Raw genomic sequence first — 21,304 nt, 5'->3', positions numbered from 1 at the left:
TAACTTATATATTTTTTGTTTTACCGCTTGACTTAATTTATACTAAATAAATTCAAAATTTTCAAAATTTAATTTGTACATCTACACGCATTACTCGTGATGTTGAATTTTGATCTGTTTTAACAGCTTGAATTTGTCGTTTGAATCCAATATAGTAATAAGAACTTGATGAGAATAGCACACAATAGCCTCACTTGTATTATCATGTCCTCGGTAAATCACCCGATAATTTAAATACAGAAAATAAATTGGAAATTTCACGCCTATTTTTTCTGAGCCATAACAAGTTCCAAATACGTACAAGCCAACGTTTACTTTTTTTTTATTTTTAATTTAAAATCTCATATTTCTCAAAATTAGATGTTGCATGTGTAAAATAACAAATTAAACTAATTCTACTTTTATATACAGAGAGATGAGGGAGGGTATTGGTACTTTGCAAAGTGCATATATATGTCAGTCCGTACTAAATATTTATATCTCTATTTTTAAAATTTAAATAATTAATTTGAACCCCTCAACACAATTTTCATATAAAATTGTATTGGAGAACAAGTTTTATATTTTTGAGAATTTTCAATTATTTTAGATAGATAGAAAATCACTATTTTTGAAATATTTAGATAGATAAAAAAAAAACATGTCATCTAGGGAAATGCCATGTTGTTAATGAACCAATAATGGTTGATTGCTCGACCACAATTTATCTACGATGCTTTGCTCTATTCAGTTAATTGTACATGAAAAAAAAAAAAAAACTTAACCCTTTGTTAGGAAAAGGAAAAAATCTTGTGACTGCTACTCTTGATTGTGGCTATGCATAATATCGTAGCCTCACTCGTCTAATTTATATTCTAGAAATAAACATGCAATTGATATCAGAAGGAGAAAAATGATCCATATCATCTTTAAAATTCTTTTGGAAGCTAGCTTTATGTAACCTAACTAATATAACAATAGAACATTTGAAAATATGACAATTTCATCCACCAAATATGAGATGAAAGTTTTTTCATTTATGGCATGACAATTGTTTCATAAAAATGATATAATTAGCAAAGTTTCGAAAGGGGAGGATCAGAATATGTCCCGCTCAATATTCCGTTTGCAATCGCATGGTACGAAGCCTCTGTTAGGTGGATACCATCCCAAGATAAAGCCTTCGAAGGATCCACACACACCGATGATTGCTTGTCTCCGCAGCCATGAGCATAGCTAAAATGATATTTTGATCCTTCATATCCACAGCAGGCTTGTAAGGGAGTCTTGAAACCTGCATTGTTTGTACAGATAACAATAACATCAGTACTGGCGCGCGCGCACACACACATACATACATAGATGGGCTATGGTGAGTTGCGAAATAAGAATCTAGTTTTATTTCACGTTCATATCTCTATTTCCAAAGACCAAACAGCTCAACAAGATACCCATATTGAAATGTGTTTGGAGACCAAATTTTATATTTTTTGGAAATTTTTTACTATTTTTTTAAATATTTTAAAATCACTGTTTTTTTATAGTCCGGAACCATTCAAAAACGGCGGTTTTCTACCTATATAAAAAAAATAGTAAATTTTTTTCAACATTTCAATTGCCTTTTTCTTCTCTAAAAACGGAGATATGAGCGTGAAGTAAAACAAGATTCTTATTTCGCAATTTATCATAGCCCATATATATATAATACACAAGTGGGTAAAATTACCAAGGTCCTTGGCATGCTGGTAAACATTTAGCAGTGCACCGTAGTAGTCAGCATAGATAATTTTTGCCTTTGGATGAAGCTGTCTTTGCTTCTTTATTTCTTCCTGAAGCAAGGTATTGTGGTGGATGGAGAAATTATTCAACCGGTTGATGCATCCGGTTTTCGGATCATAGTCTTCGGGTTTATTAGTTTCGTATTGCATAAGGTACACAGGAGCGCAACCGATTGGGAAATTTCCTGGCACAACCAATGTAGTAGCCCCAAGATTGATCAGATCCTGTCAATTAGTAACACATTTTTTTTTTCTGTTTATTTTCTCAGGATCTTCATTTAGAAGATTTACATCAGGAAAGAAAAAAAAATTCTTTGCAAGAACTCTAACAATATACAATACTTTAAAATTGCATTTAACTTTAAACGGACAAAAGTATATCATTCTTTGATCTAGTGACAAATGCACATGTTGTCTGATGCATGACCTCCATCTTTCTAACAATAATATTACTTTAGATGGACAACAAAGTATTTTGATTTCAAAATCATTCCAAATTTCTTATCCACAGCCATACCTAAACTGTCCAATTCACATTGGGTTTTTGATGGACAGTTTAGATTCACGAAATAAATTCAAATCCATGCAGTCCTAAATTGGTCTGCACGAATGTCAACCAAATCGGACGGATATAATTGGGCTTTTGATAAGCCTCCATCCAAAACCCTTTGGACAAAACCCCATTCCAATGTTTTTTTTTTTTCAAAATCCTGTTATGAAGATAACAATTTTTTTCCTCTCAAATTTTTTTTTTTTGCAGGAAAACAATAATAGAAATAACAGATTGATAGAAGTAATTACATTAACAGCAGAACCAATGGCAGAAACTACATGTGGGACCCACGTTGTTATCTTTTCGAGCGGTACAAGGGAAGCTAGGCCGCGATTATAGTCATTTCCTCCAATCTCTCCGACAAAAATGAGCGATTTTTTCATCATGGCTGAGACATCTGTCGAGATATAAATCTATCGTATTTCAATAAATTAAGAATTAAATTGCAATGTCAATAATCATGATAGAAATCAACACATATATGTATGTCTATATAGTATTTACATCCAACAGAAGTTGTATTAGTTTTTGTAGGCTTACCAGAACCATTAGCTATCAATGGTAAGAGTTTATTGAAAGACTGTAGCTGAACCCACAGAGAGTTGTCTGCCTGTGCTGGATTTATTCCTGACATTCTGGTAAATTCTGAATTGTTTAGCACGCCTGCGCCTCCAACAGCAAAGTTTACACCTTTCTTGAAATACTCGGGTGTTTTACCACCAACAGAAGGTTGCACGAAGGGCAAATTAAAGTGTTCAGCTGCATCCATGTATCATGTTGTCAGAAATTTGTAATTTACAATTAATTAATATTTCAGCACTCATAATAACAAGAGAATAAATATGGAAGAAATTTAATTATATCTTATTAGGCCGAAATCGACCTGTGTCTAGAAGAAAAATTGAAAAAGAACAATTTTATTCATTCAATACCTACGAAATCAATGATGACTCGACCATTAGTCCAGCGACCAGTGGGTTTTTGAAAGTAAGTCATTCCATATGGAAGTGTACCAATGCTTGTGCTAGCATTTCCACTCGAAATGTAGGCATTCCCGGTATCACTGATTGAGTCGCCAAAGTTAATAATGCGATCGAAGCAATTACCAAGCATTGGAACGGTGCATAGGTTAATAACAAGAATGAACAGAGAAATAGGAATAGAGAACATAAGCTTGGAGGAATCCATGTTGGCAATCAAAACCAATTAGTGTTTATCCAAGCTAGTAAATCTTTGCTATTTATATGGGAAGCAATGCTATAAATTTAGTAAGAACTTCTGTGGTGTAAATTATTCTTGTTCCATGTCCTATCTAAATATTAAAGATAAATTACAGATTTACAGAATCCAACCTGTCTTCTTTTAATTGAAAATAAAACATTATATAACCATGTTTAGTCAAAAACAGTTACAGGATAGAGGTCACTAATTTGTTATATTTTTCTCCACTTGTCTTCTTATTTTATATTATTATTCTTATTTTTTTTATTTCTATATATTAGGATGTATTTGGTTGTTACAAGAGTATAATGGTTATGAAATGTATGTTGAGACTTGAAATGCATATTCGGTTATACTGTAGCAATAGTTAATATATAATGATTTATTTTGAAATATGTACATTTACCAAAGTTAGATATCAATCAAATTTGCTAAGTTAACGGCCATACCGGTTCCAGACCTAAGAAATTTGAAGAATTTTGTTAATACTATAAAGTGTATAGCCTAAAATGATCAATATATATATAATGCAGTTAGGGCTGATTCAAAGCTTCATCCACCATATAGAAAGAGAGAGGAGGGGATTGAGGGGGGAGAACAAATTATGTAGTATCTTTCTCTCTATAGGCTATATGTGCATGCTGAAATAAAATATAATTTATTTTTTGTTTTATAATATTTAGCTTTCTTTTGAGACAATGAAATGTATTATTTTTATGTTAAAACTTAAAAGATAATTGCCAGAAAAATAATGAATGTAACTTATTTGCTTACATCTTACGTACTGAAACACTGGCTAAAACATTTAAGTTCTTGTCAAGTTTTCTTTTTTAAATATTGAATGTAACCATCTTCAACTTTGGAGAACATTTTTTTTGCCGAAGTTTTTATTCATAATGTTATCATTAATTTTTGTTAAAGTTGAGAGTAATACTTGATATATATAATTCAAAATCTTACAACATAATTATTTTAGCATTTTTTTTCAAGATAATTAGTTAGCATTCTTACAATGAGATTTAACTTCTTATTTATAAAACTATTACAAAGTAACTATCAAAAAGGAGTAAAACAACGGTAGAGGCGAGACTAACAACAATAATAGCTATTTTTGGTCCGATTTTCATCAGACTCAAATTTGGGTTCAATGAGCAACACTTGTGTCTGATCTGCTTAACGATGCATGTGTGCTTCATCTGCACGAATATTAAAGTGGGCACGCATGCATCTTGAAGCAGTCGGACGGAAGCGCTAATTATCAAATTCTGCTCCTATTGGAATTAAAACAATCAAAATGTAATGTCTGGCTTCATCGGCAAATCTCAGCCTATATAAAGACATTGCCTTTTTCAAATTGTAAGTATATCTTTCACAGACCAAAACTTGGGCTTTACTCCGGTACAACAGTTCCAATCTTAATTAAACACTATTTTGGGCTTTTCTCAAAAAGAAAAAAAAAATATTTTGGGCTGAAGCATCATCCAAAGGGAATCATAATATAAATTGGCCCAATAAGCTTTTTTTTTAGTTCATATTTCTTCTTCTAGTTGCCCTCGGAATGAAAAATAACAATTAAGAATCGTTGCCTATACGAGGTCTATCTCATCCTCTACATTGCATTGGAGAAAGAAGAAGGCTTGAACGAATCATGCCTGATATCAGAGCAAGTGTTACTAATGGGAGGGGAAGAGTACGACCCTTGTAGCACTCCATATGCAATCGCCTTGTAAGCGGCCTCTGTCAAGTGAATCCCATCCCATGATGCATACTTCGATGGGTCCGAACAAACCGTAGAACCTCGGTTTCCACATGATGCAAATAATGAGTAATTATAAGGACCTTTGGCCCCGCAACATGCCTTTAAAGGGTAACTGAAACCTACACACAAAAAAGTGCATGGCTTAAATAACTAGCTTAAAAATACACATGAGAAGGATATTACATTTAATTAGTATAGTGGTCTAATAATAATGGAATAAATTAAACTATATTGCCTAGCATATATAGTTACTTCAGTGAATCTAATTAGTGCACACGATATATAGAAGAACACTCGTTTAAAATATTTCTTATCTGCTTAAAAAATTAATATTTGTGCAAAAAATATAAGAGAATGTATGACTTGCTGATTTTGATTGCAAAATCTTACCTAACTTCTTTGGATTGCGGAAAATGTTCATGGAAGCCTCATAATAATCTGCATAGATAATATTCACATCAGGATAGAGAAGCCGAAGCTTTGAAAGCTCCTTCAAAAGCATTGCATTGTGGTATTTTGCAAACTCATTGAAGTGCTTGAGACATCCTGTTTCTGAGTCATAGTCTTCCTTTTTCTCGCTTGGAAACAGCGTAAGATAGATCGGAATGCATCCTATCGGAAAATTATTTGGAACCAATAATGTTTTCGCTCCACGACTGATCAATTCCTGTATAGTTATACATTACTTAAGATTCCAGTCATACATTAGTTTAGCATTGTTGAAACTTGAAACTATGTTCAGAGAAAGGAAATAATATATGGGATTTGGCTACGGTGCTACGTACAGCTTAATATTCGATTTTTTTAAATCCTAACGGTCGATCCGAACCGTTCATCTTGTTCTCCATATTAATATGTGTTTGGAGACTAAATTTTACATTTTTTGGAATTTTGTTTACTATTTTTTTAGATTTATTGAAAATCGCTGTTTCTTTATGGTCCAGATTTGTCAGAAAGCAGCAATTTTCAATAAATCTAAAAAGATAGTAAACAAATTCCAAAAAATGTAACATTTGGTCTCCAAACACATATTAATATGGAGAACAAGATGAACGGTTCAGATTGACCGTTAGGATTTTGAAAAGTCGAATATTGAGCCATAGCACCGTAGCCAAAAAGAAATAATATATGCTTACATGAATGGTTAAACTGATGGTTCTGATTACATCTGGAACAAAAGTTCTGACTTCATCTATTGTTCTCCCACTAGGCAATAAATAATTGTAGTCATTTCCTCCTATCTCACCTACCACAAACAGAGCACTGCTCATGATAGAGCTGCCCCATCCTGCAGATCAATTTATTAATTTGTGAATAATTTTGGGTATTCTGTACATTGATTAGTGATCAACAGTACTTGTCTGGCTTGATATCATTTTCTTCTTCAATTTTTTGTTTTATTCTGAATTAATTTGGGTACAAACATTTTCTTAAGATTAGTTTAATCCCATTAAATGATCTACAGCACTGTTTATAAAGTACAAATCTGATGAAACACATGCAGGTTGTTTCTGTTTATTCATTATAAATATATAGTTGGTGAGAAAGAACTAATAGCTGTCATTAATTATTATAAAAATTCTTTGAAACAGATAAAGTGTATGAAAAAAATCATGGGTGCTGTCTCCTCATGAACAAAAGCATGTTACCTGCCATCAATGCATTAAAGAAAATATATATATTTTTTAATTATTGAAACATCTGAATTATTGGCTATTATTGGCTATAATTAAATCAATTTTTGTGAAGCAAAATACATGTTGTGCATCCATGAACCACAAATAAACATAAACAAAAGGTTTCATTCAGATAATACCTGATTCTTCCAAGATTGAAGGTAGCAATTTCTTGAACCACTCAAGCTGAGTGCCAAGCGAGTAATTCGTCCAGAACACCTCCATTCCCATGGATTCAAAGAAGGAACTGTCGAGTGCCGTGGCGCTACCAACTGCAAAATTGACACCATGCCGGAAGTTCTCTTTTGTGCTCTCTCCTGCGAGATATGGCGGAACAAATGGCAACCCGTATGCTTCCGCTAATCAATGAAATTAATATAAGCCAGTCAATATCTTTGTTATAACAGAGCTACAGTAACTTTTTATTTATTCATTTTCTTATGGAATTTCCACTGGCATCCCACATCTAAATTAAAACTGGAACGGCTAGCTAGATTCTGAGGGTTTTTTTTTTAATTTCGTGCAATTTTCATAGTGATTACAAGGTTCTGAAAAATCAGAATCGAAAGCAGAATTGGTATGTTGGTCATGGAATCAGCAGATAAATCTGTGAGAATCAAGAAGAATCGGATGGGAAACTAAGATTTAAAATAAGATTAACATTATTTTGTCAACAAATTACACTATTACTGTTTTACTTAATTTAGTCCTTTTTATTCTTGGCTACTACAAACCTGAGAATAAAGAGGCATGAAGTATGAACTATGTCTATCTCACAAACTCTCCTTTGACTACGGTCTAATTGAAACATTTTGTCTTTAACCTAATAATAACAGGCCCAAAAAGTTCGGCCCATTTATTTGATTTTTTCTTATTGCGGTCCCACCTGTCAGAATGATCTTCCCCCATTTCTTTCCCTCTTTTTTTGTTTTCACTCTACTCAAACCACAGATTACAAATAATAAAAGAAAATAAACAGTTATCTAATATAGAATCGGTCCAATTGGGACAAAAACTTGGTAGAATCGGCCCGATTTCATCGATTCTAAATCAGCCACCGCGTAACTCGGGTATAACTCGGATCACCTCTGGCCGATTCCTTTCCAACTCAGCCGAGTCAACTCAGAATCGGTCAATTTTCAGAACCATCGAATTATTACAGTGATCCTATTACATATTACATTTCCTTGAATACCTGGTAACTGAATTCCTTTTTTGTGTGTGAAGTACTTCTTCGTTGACTAATTATATTCCTAAATTCATATGAAATTAACAACTAACAATAGAAGGAAGGAATTTATGAGTATAGTCCACTAACCAATGAAATCGAGAATTAACCGTCCATCACAGAACCGGCCAGTCGGGTGGCCGAAATAAGTCTCCCCATATGGTAGGTTACGGATGGGGTTGTTGCTGTCGCCGATCGACTTGAGGTAGTTTCCAGTGTCACTGATCGAGTCGCCGAAGCAGAAAATGTGGGTGAAACAACAATTTCCAGTTTTTAATAGAAGTAGAATAAGGATTGCAAGTGTAGGGATCTGAAGAGAGAAAAGGACATGCCCGGGAGCCATGAGCCAATCTTGTGGCGAAGCACTTGAATATTTGTTTTCTAAGAGTTGGTAAGACTTATGGTAGGCCAACGTTTCTCTGTAAACAGAAAATATATATATATATATATATATATATATATAGGAATATGCTAGCATGCTATGCATAGCATAGAACCCCTCCATACAACGTCTTGGATTTCGAGTTTTCAAAATCCTAATGGTCGATCCGAACCGTTCATCTTGTTTTCCATATTAATATGTGTTTGGGAACCAAATTTTACATTTTTTGGAATTTTTGTGCTATTTCTTTAGATTTATTGAAAATTGTTGTTTTCAGCAAATCTGAATCATAAAAAAACAGCAATTTTCAATAAATCTAAAGAAATAGTAAAAAAATTCCAAAAAAATGTAAAATTTGGTCTCCAAACACATATTAATATGGAGAATAAGATGAACGGTTCGGATCAACCGTTAGGATTATGAAAACTTAAAATCCGAGCCGTTGCATGGAGGGGTTCTATGCTATGCATAACATGCTAGCATATTCCTATATATATATATATATATATATATATAGAGGTTGACTAAGATCAAAGTGGTAGTTCCTGAGCTTTGGTGCTATCAATTCATTTTTCAATTTTCAAAGTTCAAAACATCGATCCGAACCGTTCAAGTTGTTCTCCATATTAAATTGTGCTTGGAGACCAAATTTTATATTTTTCTGAATTTTTTTACTATTTATTAAGCCACTTTGAAAACAGCTGATCCAACGGTGGCTTAACAAAACAGTAAAATCGGAAACCACCGTTAGATCAGCTGTTTTCAAAGTGGCTTAATAAATAGTAAAAAAATTCAGAAAAATGTAAAATTTGGTCTCCAAGCACAATTTAATATGGAGAACAACTTGAACGGTTCGGATCGACGTTTTGAACTTTAAAAAATAAAAAACGAATTGGTAGCACAAAGCTCAGGAACTACCACTTTGATCTTAGCCAACCTCTATATATATATAGAGTAAGGCTTGGGTGTTATGGATAGCATAGAGGCCTACGGTGCTACGACTTAATATTCGAGTTTTCAAAATTATAACGGTCGATCCAAACCGTTCATCTTGTTCTCCATATTAATAAGTGTTTGGAGACCAAATTTTACATTTTTTTAATTTTTTTTACTATTTTTTATATAAGTAGAAAATTAAATATCTGAATGGTGCAGAATTTTTTAGATCAAGTGATTTTCTATCTAGCTAAAAAAATAGTAAAAAATTTTCAAAAAATATAAAATTTGGCCTCCAAACACATATTATTATGGAGAACAAGACGAACGGTTCGGATCGACCGTTATAATTTTGAAAACTCGAATATTAAGCTGTAACACCGTAGGCCTCTATGCTATCCATAGCACCCAAGCCTTACTATATATATATATATATATATATAACTGATTTTTTTTTATAATGGAAAAGGCAACATCTCCTAAAAGAACTCAAATTTTGAGTTTAGATCCGGACCATCAAATTTGTTTTGGCACATATTAAAAGGGCACTGTGCATTTCACCTCGAGGGTACGAATCTTTATTAAAGATCTGAATCGGAACACAAAATATGAGTTATTTGAAGAATCAGCTTTTGATCTAGTTACAAAAGTACGTAATACTCTCCATGTAATACTCTTTATGTAGAAAGTCGCAAGTTTGAAACTCAAATGATGAATTTCTTTGTGAATATTAAAGAGTTAGATAATTTGAAATCCAACCTTTTACTTTAAAATGTATATATATATATATATATAGAGAGAGAGTGGCTAAGCTCAAATCGTTTGTTCCTGGGCTCAGGAACAAACGATTGGGTTCTCCAACTTCCGAAGTTCAAACGGCCGATCCAAACCGTTAGATGTTTAATCTATATTAAAATGTGCTTGGAGACAGAATTTCATATTTTTTGGAATTGTTTTACTATTTATTAAGAGGGTTTGAAAGTCGCTGTTTTTTTATGGTGCAGAATTTTAATAAAAACAGCGACTTTCAAACCCTCTTAATAAATAGTAAAAAAATTCCAAAAAATATAAATTTTTTTCTCCAAGCACATTTTAATATAGATTAAACATCTAACGGTTTGGATCGGCCGTTTGAACTTCGGAAGTTGGAGAACCCAATCGTTTGTTCCTGAGCCCAGGAACAAACGATTTGAGCTTAGCCACTCTCTCTATATATATATATACAGATAGAGAGTGGCTAATATCAAAACGTTTGCACCAACCCTCTCGTGCAACCGAGTGAGTTTCCGATTTCTAAAGTCCAAATGATAAATCTGAACCGTTAGATGTGTTCTACATATTAAAATCTACTTGGAGACCAAATTTTACATTTTTTTGGAATTTTTTTACTATTTATTAAGCCACTTTGAAAATCGCTGATCCAACGGTGGCTGTTTGGAACAGTAAAATCAGGAGCCACCGTTGGATCAGCGATTTTCAAAGTGGCTTAATAAATAGTAAAAAAATTCCAAAAAATGTAAAATTTGGTCTCCAAGTAGATTTGAATATGTAGAACACATCTAATGGTTCAGATTTATCATTTAGACTTTAGAAATCGGAAACTCACTCGGTTGCACGGGAGGGTTGGTGCAAACGTTTTGATATTAGCCACACTCTCTCTCTCTCTCTCTCTCTATATATATATATATATATATAGGAATATGCTAGCATGCTATGCATAGCATAGAACCCCTCCATGCAACGCTTTGGATTTCGAGTTTTCAAAATCCTAATGGTCAATCCGAACCGTTCATCTTGTTCTCCATATTAATATGTGTTTGGGGACCAAATTTTACATTTTTTGGAATTTTTTTACTATTTCTTTAGATTTATTGAAAATCGTTGTTTTCAGCAAATCTAGACCATAAAAAAACAGCGATTTTCAATAAATCTAAAGAAATAGTAAAAAAATTCAAAAAAATGTAAAATTTAGTCTCCAAACACATATTAATATAGAGAACAAGTTGAACGGTTCGGATCGACCGTTAGGATTTTGAAAACTCAAAATCCGAGCCATTGCATGGAGGGGTTCTATGCTATGCATAGCATGCTAGCATATTCCTATATATATATATATATATATATATATATATATATATATATAGAGAGATGGGCTATGGTGCATTGCAATGCATAGGCCATGGTGTGCATTGGACCATAAATCACCGATTCAAAGTCCAAATGACCGATCCAAACCGTTCATCTTGTTCTCCATATTAATATGTGCTTGAAGACCAAATTTTATATTTTTTGGAATTTGTTTACTATTTATTAAGCCACTTTGAAAATCGCTGATCCAACGGTGACTGTTTGGAACAGTAAAATCAGAAGCCACCGTTGGATCAACGATTTTCAAAGTGGCTTAATAAATAGTAAAAAAATTCCAAAAAATATAAAATTTGGTCTCCAAGCACATATTAATATGGAGAACAAGATGAACGGTTTGGATCGGTCATTTGGACTTTGAATCGGTGATTTATGGTCCAATGCACACCATGGCCTATGCATTGCAATGCACCATAGCCCATCTCTATATATATATATATATATATATATAAGTTACTTGGTGATCCAAACGTTGTTATTTTATTGCATCTATATAAATATATATACCACAACTCTTATATATAGTAGTAGAAATAAATTGAAAAGCATTAAAATCAGTAATCCATTGTCATATTCTATTAATTATAGAACATCAAACAAAAAATTCATTTTTTTTAATATCCAAAAAAAATATTAAATTTAAAATCTACACTCCATGAAGAGAAATTTTGAAATATATCTAAACTGAAGATTAATTTTTTGGTTTCGTACAAATTTTTTGCAATTTTTTTTTCCGATTCTAGGCATTCCGAAACAGGAGATTAAATTCTCAGTTCTTATTCTCGGCTGTAAGATTTTTTAATTAAACATAAATATTTATAATTTATTTATTTTTTGTATTGAAATATTAGAAATATTTTATATATTTCTTTGAAAATATATAGAATACTATATAATTTGATTTATTAGAAAGATTGCGACAAATAACTTGGATCAACATTTTCAGGCTATATTTTTTGCGGCTGTAAGAAAAATTAAAATATTTATTTGTATGTTATTTTAAAAAAATATAAATGTTTTGAATCTGAGTTATTGCTCCTGATTCAAAAGTTTGTGACATTTATTTGACAAAAAGTTTCGGTCAAGAATTGTTTCTCACAATTTTTTTATTTTTTCACAAATAGAAGAATACAAATATTTTATGTATTTACCTAGAAGTGATTTTTGAACCGGAATTGATAACTCAGATTCAAAAAATATATTTTTTTTTAATAACACATAAAAAAATATTTTAATTTTTTTTACATCCGCAAAAAATCCAGCATGAAAAATATTAATTTAGGTTATTTGTCACAGTCTTTCCAATAAACCAAATATATTATATCAGCTATTTTCAAATAAACATGTAAAATATTTTTAATATTTCAATATAAAAAATTCAAACAGAAAATTTATTTTCCGGTTCTGGAATTCCAAAACTGGAGAATAAATCTGCGGTAATTCGGCCTAAAACCGGAAAATAAATCTACGATTTGGACAATTTTCGAAATCTTGTCAAACCAGATGTAAATTTTGAAATTTAATTTTTTTTTAATATTAATAAAAATTTCGGCAAAGAAAACTGATCACCTGTTTCATTCTCATTACATAAAATACACTTAGAATCCCCATGCCATCATTTTCTAATTAAGTAGTCCATAGTCAAAATTCTGTTATTTTTAACCATCCAATGGAAATTTTTTTTATTTTCAAAAGTATTTTTGTTTCCAAAGACTAATACAGTATGTATTTTTAATTCCACTAAAATCTAACCAATCATAAAAGAATTTAACAGAAAATTCTAAATTTGAGGCCCATCTCCACACTAAAATCTAACCAATCATAAAAGTATTTTCTTTTGTTTCAATTAGTATTTTTAATTATTTTTTGGATATAGATTATGAAAATTAAAAACTAATAACTAATTTAGCTCATAACAAAAGTTTGGATGCATATGGAATAATAATTTTTTGAAAAATAATTTTTTATCAAATTTTTTCAACTTTCTATTACAAAACAAGTTTTTATTTAGTACCCGATTAGTTAATGAATTTGAATTCGATGAGTACCCTATCTTAACTGAAATCCTGGATCTGCCCCTGCACGAGAGTATATGTTATGAAATTTTGTGAATACGGAAAATCACAAATCAATTTACCATAGGTATGCACTATAATGGTTATGAAATGTGTTGAGACTTGAGATGAATATTCCGTTAATTATACTGTAGCAATACTTAAAAAATACTGATGTATTTTGAAATATGTACATTTACCAAAATTAGATATCAATCAAATTTGCCAAGTTAGCGGCCATACCACTAGAAAGAGAGAGAGGAGGGGATTCATGAGGGGAACAATTAAGTAGCATATTTACAAAAGAGGAGGGTTCAAATGCACTCAAATTTTTGTGCACCCAAATGCACCCTATCTTTCAAATTATTTTTCTCCATTTTCAAAGTCCGAATAGTCAATCCGAACCGTTAGATGAGATATATATATTAAGATGTGCTTGGAGACCAAATTTTACATTTTTTGGAATTTTTTTACTATTTATTAAGCCACTTTGAAAATCGCTGATTTTACATTTTCTGGACCATTGGATCAGTGATTTTCAAAGTGGCTTAATAAATAGTAAAAAAATTGCAAAAAAATGAAAAATTTGGTCTCCAAGCACATCTTAATATATAGATCGCATCTAACGGTTCGGATTGACTATTCGGACTTTGAAAACGGAGAAAAAGAATAGGATGAATTTGGGTGCATTTGAACCCTCCTCTTTACAAAATTAAAGTTCCAATCTTAATTTACTTAATTGGGCTTTACTCCGGTACAATAGTTCAAATCTTAATGAAACACTATTTTGCGCTGAAGCATCATCCAAAGGCAATCATAATATAAATTGGCCCAATTTTTTTTTTGGTCAATACATCCTTCAATGGACAGTACAACAAATTTCAGTACTAGTGCTTTATGCAGTATGTCTTGCTCTATTTTCAACCTAAAACATTGCTTACTACTAATAATAAACAACTAAGAATGGTTGCCTATATGAGGTATATATATCTCATCCACTACATTGCATTGGAGAAAGAAGAAGCCTTGAACGAATCATGCATGATATCAGAGCAAGTGTTACTTATGGGAGGGTAAGAGTACAGCCCTTGTAGCACTCCATATGCAATCCCCTTGTAAGCGGCCTCTGTCATGTGAACCCCATCCCATGATGCATACTTCGATGGGTCCGAACAAACCGTAGAACCTTGGTTTCCACATGATGCTAATGATGAGTAATTATAAGGGCCTTCGGCCCCGCAACATGCCTTTAAAGGGTAATTGAAACCTACAAAAAAAAAATGTATGGCTTAAATAACTAGCTTAAAAATACACATCAGAAGGATATTACATTTTAGTATAGTGGTCTAATAATGGAATAAATTAAACTATATTGTCTAGCATATATAGTTACTTTAGTGAATCTAATTAGTGCACACGATAAATAGAAGAACACTCGTTTAAAATATTTCTTATCTGCTTCAAAAGTGATGTTTGTGCAAAAAATATAAGAGAATGTATAGCTCAGCAAGAAAATTCATATTTGAACTTTGAAGCAATGAGTATATATATATATATATATATGAGCTAGGCTACGGTGAGTTGCGAAGTAAAGCGACTATTTTACTTCACGCTCATATTTTGCGATTTTAAAGTTCAAAACGTCGATCCGAACCGTTCATCTTGTTCTCCATATTGAAATGTGCTTGGAGACCAAATTTTATATTTTTTGGAATTTTTTTACTATTTATTAAGCAATTTTGAAAGTTGCTGATCTGATGGTCCAGAAAATTTTACTGTTTTTTACTGTTCACAGCAAAACAGCAATTTTAAAAAATGCTTAATAAATAGCAAAAAAATTCAAAAAAATGTAAAATTTGGTCTCCAAGCACATTTCAATATGGATTAAACATCTAACGGTTCGGATCGGTCATTTAGACTTTCAAAATAAAAATACGACGTGAAGTAGAAACGCGTTTTACTTCGCAACTCACCGTAGCCCACCTCTATATATATATATATATATATATATGTGAAATAAATAATAAGTTCTTTTACAAAAGAATAATATTTTTTTGCTCTATCTTTCAATTGTTATTGAATTCTAAAAAAGTCGATATCAAGTTTTTTAGTACCATCGTGACATAAAAATAATTATTATTGATATCATGCAAATAAGAATTTAATTGGTGGCTTGTTGAATGTATGACTTGCTAATTTTGATTGCGAAATCTTACCAAATTTCTTTGGATTGCGAAAGATGTTCATGGAAGCTTCATAGTAATCTGCATAGATAATAGTCACATTAGGATAGAGAAGACGAAGCTTTGAAAGCTCATCCGAAAGCTTTGCATTGTGGTATTCTATAAACTCATTGAAGTGTTTGAAGCATCCTGTTTCTGAATCATAGTCTTCCTTTTTCTGGCTTTGGAACAGCGTAAGATACATCGGAGTGCATCCTAACGGGAAATTATTTGGAACTAACAATGTTTTCGCTCCACGACTGATCAATTCCTGTATAGTTGTACATTTTAATTAAGATTCCAGTCATACATTAGTTTAGAATTGTTGGCATATTTATCAGGCAAGCATGTTAGCATCAAGAAAAACAGTTCAAGAAGTATATATAAAACAAATTAAAGGCTTGAAAGATGAAACTTGAAACTAGGGGTGTTCATTGGTTCAGTTCGGTTTCAAATCAAAGTTATAATTCGGTCTCAAAAATAGAACCGAACCGAACCAAAGTTTTATTTCGGTTTGCTTGGTTCAAACCGAAATATATTAATCTTTTTTATTTAAAGCAATTGATTTATAATAAACCGAAGTATATTAAGAAATAAACCGAGGTATTAAGAAATAAATTGAGATATAAATTGGGATATTAAGAAATAAACCGAAGTGTTTAAAGCAATTGATTAAGAAATAAATTGGGGTATTAAGAAATAAACTGAGGCGGTCCAGACCAATTATATATAAAAGTTCAGTTGGTTTGGTTATTTTGGTTTTGAAAATTTCCAACCGAACCGAAGTTATAATTCAGTTTTAGAAAGCAAACCGAACCATTAAATCAAAAAACCGAACTATTTGATCCAAACTAATTCGGTTCGGTTCAAAACTGATTAAACCGGACCCAATGAACACCCCTACTTGAAACTATGTTGAGAGAAAAGAAATAATATATGCTTACATGAATGGTTAAACTGATGGTTCTGATTACATCTGGAACCAAAGTTCTGACTTCATCAAAAGTTCTCCCACTAGACACTAAATAACAGTAGTCATTTCCTCCTATCTCACCTACCACAAACAAAGTACTGCTCATGATAGAGCTGCCCCATTCTGCAAAGATAAATTTATTAATTTGTGTATAATTTTGGGGATCCTGTACATTGATTGGTGATCAACAGTACTTGTCTGGCTTGATATCATTTTCTTCTTCAATTTTTGTTTTATTCTGAATTAATTTGGGTACAAACTTTTGCTTAAGATTAGTTTAATCCCTTAATTAAATGATCTACAGCACTTGTAATTATTTCCTAAAGAGTGGTTTATAAAGTACAACTCTGATGGAACACAAGCAGTTGTTTTCTGTTTAGGAGTTGGCTACGGTGCTACGCGTAGCATAGAGGACCTCCATGCAACGGCTTAATATTTAAGTTTTTAAAATTCTAACGGTCGATCCGAATCATTCAACATAATCTCCATATGAATATGTACTTGCAAACCAAATTTTACATTTTCTAATTTTTTTTTTACTATTTTTTTAGATAGGTATGTAGAAAATCATTTGATCTGAATGACACAAAATTTTCAGGTCAAGTGATTTTCTACCTACCTAAACAATAGTAAAAAAATTCTAAAAAATGTAAAATTTTGTTTGCAAGGTCATATTCATATGGAGATCATGTTGAACGATTCAGATCAACTGTTAGGATTTTGAAAACTCAAATATTGAGCCGTTACACGGAGGTCCTCTATGCTACGCGTAGCATATTAGCATTTTCCTTTTGTTTATTCATTATAAATAGTTGATGAGAAAGAACTAATAGCTGTCATTAATTATTAAAGGAGTAGTATCATTATAAAACCGATACAGATTTGTTTGGTATCTGTATCGCCCTGATCAGGATCGGTTGTGAACTGATACTAATATGCATATATAACCGATCCTGATTCTATTTTTTCCAATATTGCAATGGTGCATTTTAATGTTACTATTATGCTCTCACGATATACTTCTACATCTTTATTTTTGTTCTTAAAATTTAAGCACTCGATCCGAACCGCTCAACATGATCTTCATAATAAAATGTACTTGGGACCAAATTTTATATTTATTGGAAATGTTTTACTATTTTTTTAGATAAATATAAAATTACTGCTTATGGACCATCCAAAACCAGTGATTTTGTACTTATCTAAAAAATCAGTAAAAAATTTCCATAAAATATAAAATTTGATCTCTAAGCACATTTTAATATGGATATCATGTTGAGTGTGTAGTTCGGATCAACAGTTTAAACTTTGAAAACAAATATTGAGATACTATTGGAGCAAAAAACTAATGGTGTAACCCTACTATAAAGTATTAGGGAGAAAATTTCAAATTAATTCATTGAAATAGATAAATTGTATTAAAAAAAATCATGGATGCTGTCCCTTCATGATCAAAATCCAACTGGACAGCTGGTCCGTTACCTGCCCATCAATGCATTAAATTGAAATTTTTAACTTGCCCCCTAACGCCATGCCGACCACCCATCGGCTGAAATTCAATTTGGACCATCCATTTCAATTGTGTAGAGTCAGGTACCTGGGAGGATACGGATCCAACAAGAGGTTTCATTCACATAATACCTGGTTCTTCCAAGATTGAAGGTAGCAATTTCTTGAACCACTCAAGCTGAGTGCCAAGCGAGTAATTTGTCCAGGACACCTCCATTCCCATTGATTCAAAGAAGGAATTGTCGAGTGCCGTGGCGCCAGCGACAGCAAAATTGACACCATGCTGGAAGTTCTCTTTTGTGCTCTCTCCTGCGAGATATGGCGGAGTAAATGGCAACCCGTATGCTTCCGCTAATCAATGAAATTGATATAAACCAGTCAAAATCTTTGTTATAACAGAGCTACAGTAACTTTTTCTTTATTCATTTTCTTATGGAATTCCCAATGGCACGCCACATCTAAATTAGAACTGGCACGGCTAGCTAGATTCCGATATTTTTTTAAATTCCGTGCAATTTTCTTAGTAATTACAAGGTTCTGAAAAATTAGAATCGGAAGCAGAATCAGTAAGTTGGTTATAGCATCGGAAGCAGATGAATCGGTGAGAATAAAGACGAATCGGATCAGAAACTCAGATATTTCAAAATAAAATATAAGAATTAATTATTTTGTCGACAAATTATACTATTACTGTTTTACGTAATTTAGTCCTTTTTTTATTTCTGGCTACTACAAAACCAGAGAATAAAGAGGCATGAATTATGTCTTTAACCAAACAATTTAAAATGAAAACTTAACAAAATATTAAATAATAACAGGCCCAAAAAGTTCAGCCCATTTATTTGATTCTTTGTTATTGCGGTCCCACCTGTCGGAATAATCTTCCCCCATTTCCTTCCCTCTTTTTTTTTTTTTTTTTTTTTTTGTTTTGTTTTCACTTTACTCAAACCACAGATTACAAAGAATAAAAGAAAATAAACAGTCATCTAATATAGAATCAGTCCGATTGGGATAAAAACTCGGTAGAATCGGTCCAATTTCATCGATTCCAAATCATCCACCGTGTAACTCGGGTATAACTAGGATCACCTCTGGCTGATTCCGTTCCAACTCGATCGAGTCTACTCAGAATCGGTCAATTTTCAGAACCATACAATTATTACAGTGATCCTATTACATATTACATTTCCTTGAATACCTGGCAACTGAATTATATCCCTAAATTTATAAGAAATTAACAACTAAGAATAGAAGAAAGGAAATTATGAGTGAATTGAACTAACCAATGAAATCGAGAATTAACCGTCCATCACAGAACCGGCCAGTCGGGTGGCCGAAATAAGTCTCCCCAAATGGCAGGTAACGGATGGGGTCGTAGCTGTCGCCAATCGATTTGAGGTAGTTTCCAGTGTCACTGGCTGAGTCGCCAAAGCAGAAAATATGGGTGAAACAACAATTTCCAGTTTTTGATAGAAGTAGAATAAGGATTGCAAGTGTAGGGATGTGAAGAGAGAAAAGGAGATGCCAGGGAGCCATGAGGCAATCTTGTGGGAAGCACTGATGTTTTTTTGTGATGGAGAAGGCAACATCACCTAAAGTAACTTAAATTTTGAGTTTAGATCTGAACCGTTAAATTTGTTTTGGCCCATATTGAAGGACACCGTGGGTTTCACCTCGATTAGACATAGGTGGTCCACATCTTTACTGAAGATCTTTATTTTATTTTATTTTAGTGTTCTGAAGTTGTAAACTCATCTATTTTATTTGTACCCTGAAAGTCCCGATTTTTTTATTTATATCCAAAAATTAAATTAAATTTCAAAAACTAACCGAACCGGCTGTCAAATTTTAAATCTACCCAAACCGGTTAACCGTTAACCGGACCAAATTTCCGGTTAACGGTTAACCGGACCCTTTGAAATGGTTCGGTTAACCGTTAACCGGACCCAAACCATGGGTCCGGTTAACGGTTAACCGAACCCAATTTTTTTTTTTTTTTTTTTTTTTTTTTTCTTTTTTTTAAAACAGAAAATTTTTAATTTTTTTTTCTATTGAAAATATACATGAAAATTCGTATTTAGATTTATCAAATTTACACCAAAATTTTTTGTAAATCAAATATGAAATTTAAAATTATAGAAAAATACACATACACATACACATACACATACACATATACATATACATATACATATACATATACATAAATAATATACGGTTACCAATTTTTTTTTTTTTTTTACTTTTTTTTAAAACAGAAAATTTTAAATTTTTTTATTTTTCTATTGAAAATATACATGAAAATTCGTATTTAGATTTATCAAATTTACACCAAAAATTTTTGTAAATCAAATATGAAATTTAAAATTATAGAAAAATACACATACACATACACATATACATATACATAAATAATATACGATTACCCATTTTTTTTTTTTTTTACTTTTTTTTAAAACAGAAAATTTTAAATTTTTTTTTCTATTGAAAATATACATGAAAATTCGTATTTAGATTTATTAAAATTTTCTCTTTTAAATTTTTTTTTTAAAAAGTAAAAAAAAAAAAAAATTGGCAACCGTATATTATTTATGTATATGTATATGTGTATGTGTATGTGTGTGTGTGTGTGTGTGTGTGTGTGTGTGTGTGTGTGTGTGTGTGTGTGTGTGTGTGTGTGTGTGTGTGTGTGTGTGTGTGTGTGTGTGTGTGTGTGTGTGTGTGTGTGTGTGTGTGTGTGTGTGTGTGTGTGTGTGTCTGTGTGTGTGTGTGTGTGTGTGTGTGTGTGTGTGTGTGTGTGTGTGTGTGTGTGTATGTGTGTGTGTATGTGTATGTGTATGTGTATGTGTATGTGTATTTTTCTATAATTTTAAATTTCATATTTGATTT

The 21,304-nt window shown here is 32.0% G+C and overlaps 3 protein-coding genes across 3 annotated transcripts; all 3 read right to left on the bottom strand.

Moving 5' to 3' along the window:
* Positions 1–961: 961 nt before the first annotated feature.
* On the bottom strand, positions 962–3,500 carry LOC144548698 (GDSL esterase/lipase At2g27360-like). The gene is made up of 5 exons (XM_078297428.1): positions 3,243–3,500; positions 2,851–3,069; positions 2,559–2,707; positions 1,706–1,982; positions 962–1,273 (listed from the first exon to the last, which is right to left on the bottom strand). Exons 1-5 carry the CDS (start codon positions 3,496–3,498, stop codon positions 1,053–1,055), a joined length of 1,122 nt encoding a protein of 373 aa, XP_078153554.1. The 5' UTR covers positions 3,499–3,500; the 3' UTR covers positions 962–1,052.
* A 1,335-nt stretch (positions 3,501–4,835) lies between these two features.
* On the bottom strand, positions 4,836–8,579 carry LOC144548603 (GDSL esterase/lipase At1g28600-like). Its single transcript, XM_078297315.1, has 5 exons — positions 8,285–8,579; positions 7,107–7,325; positions 6,427–6,578; positions 5,681–5,957; positions 4,836–5,409 (listed from the first exon to the last, which is right to left on the bottom strand). The coding sequence occupies exons 1-5, from the start codon at positions 8,535–8,537 to the stop codon at positions 5,141–5,143; spliced, it is 1,170 nt and encodes a 389-aa protein (XP_078153441.1). The 5' UTR covers positions 8,538–8,579; the 3' UTR covers positions 4,836–5,140.
* A 5,932-nt stretch (positions 8,580–14,511) lies between these two features.
* LOC144548602 (GDSL esterase/lipase At1g28600-like) lies at positions 14,512–19,993 on the bottom strand. Its single transcript, XM_078297313.1, has 5 exons — positions 19,699–19,993; positions 18,548–18,766; positions 16,878–17,029; positions 15,928–16,204; positions 14,512–14,978 (listed from the first exon to the last, which is right to left on the bottom strand). The coding sequence occupies exons 1-5, from the start codon at positions 19,949–19,951 to the stop codon at positions 14,710–14,712; spliced, it is 1,170 nt and encodes a 389-aa protein (XP_078153439.1). The 5' UTR covers positions 19,952–19,993; the 3' UTR covers positions 14,512–14,709.
* Between the last annotated feature and the right edge of the window lie 1,311 nt (positions 19,994–21,304).

This window comes from Carex rostrata, chromosome 33 (genome assembly GCF_964058835.1).
Source record: "Carex rostrata chromosome 33, lpCarRost1.2, whole genome shotgun sequence".
In the NCBI taxonomy this organism is placed as follows: domain Eukaryota; kingdom Viridiplantae; phylum Streptophyta; class Magnoliopsida; order Poales; family Cyperaceae; genus Carex; species Carex rostrata.
This window is presented reverse-complemented; position numbering and strand designations above follow the sequence as displayed.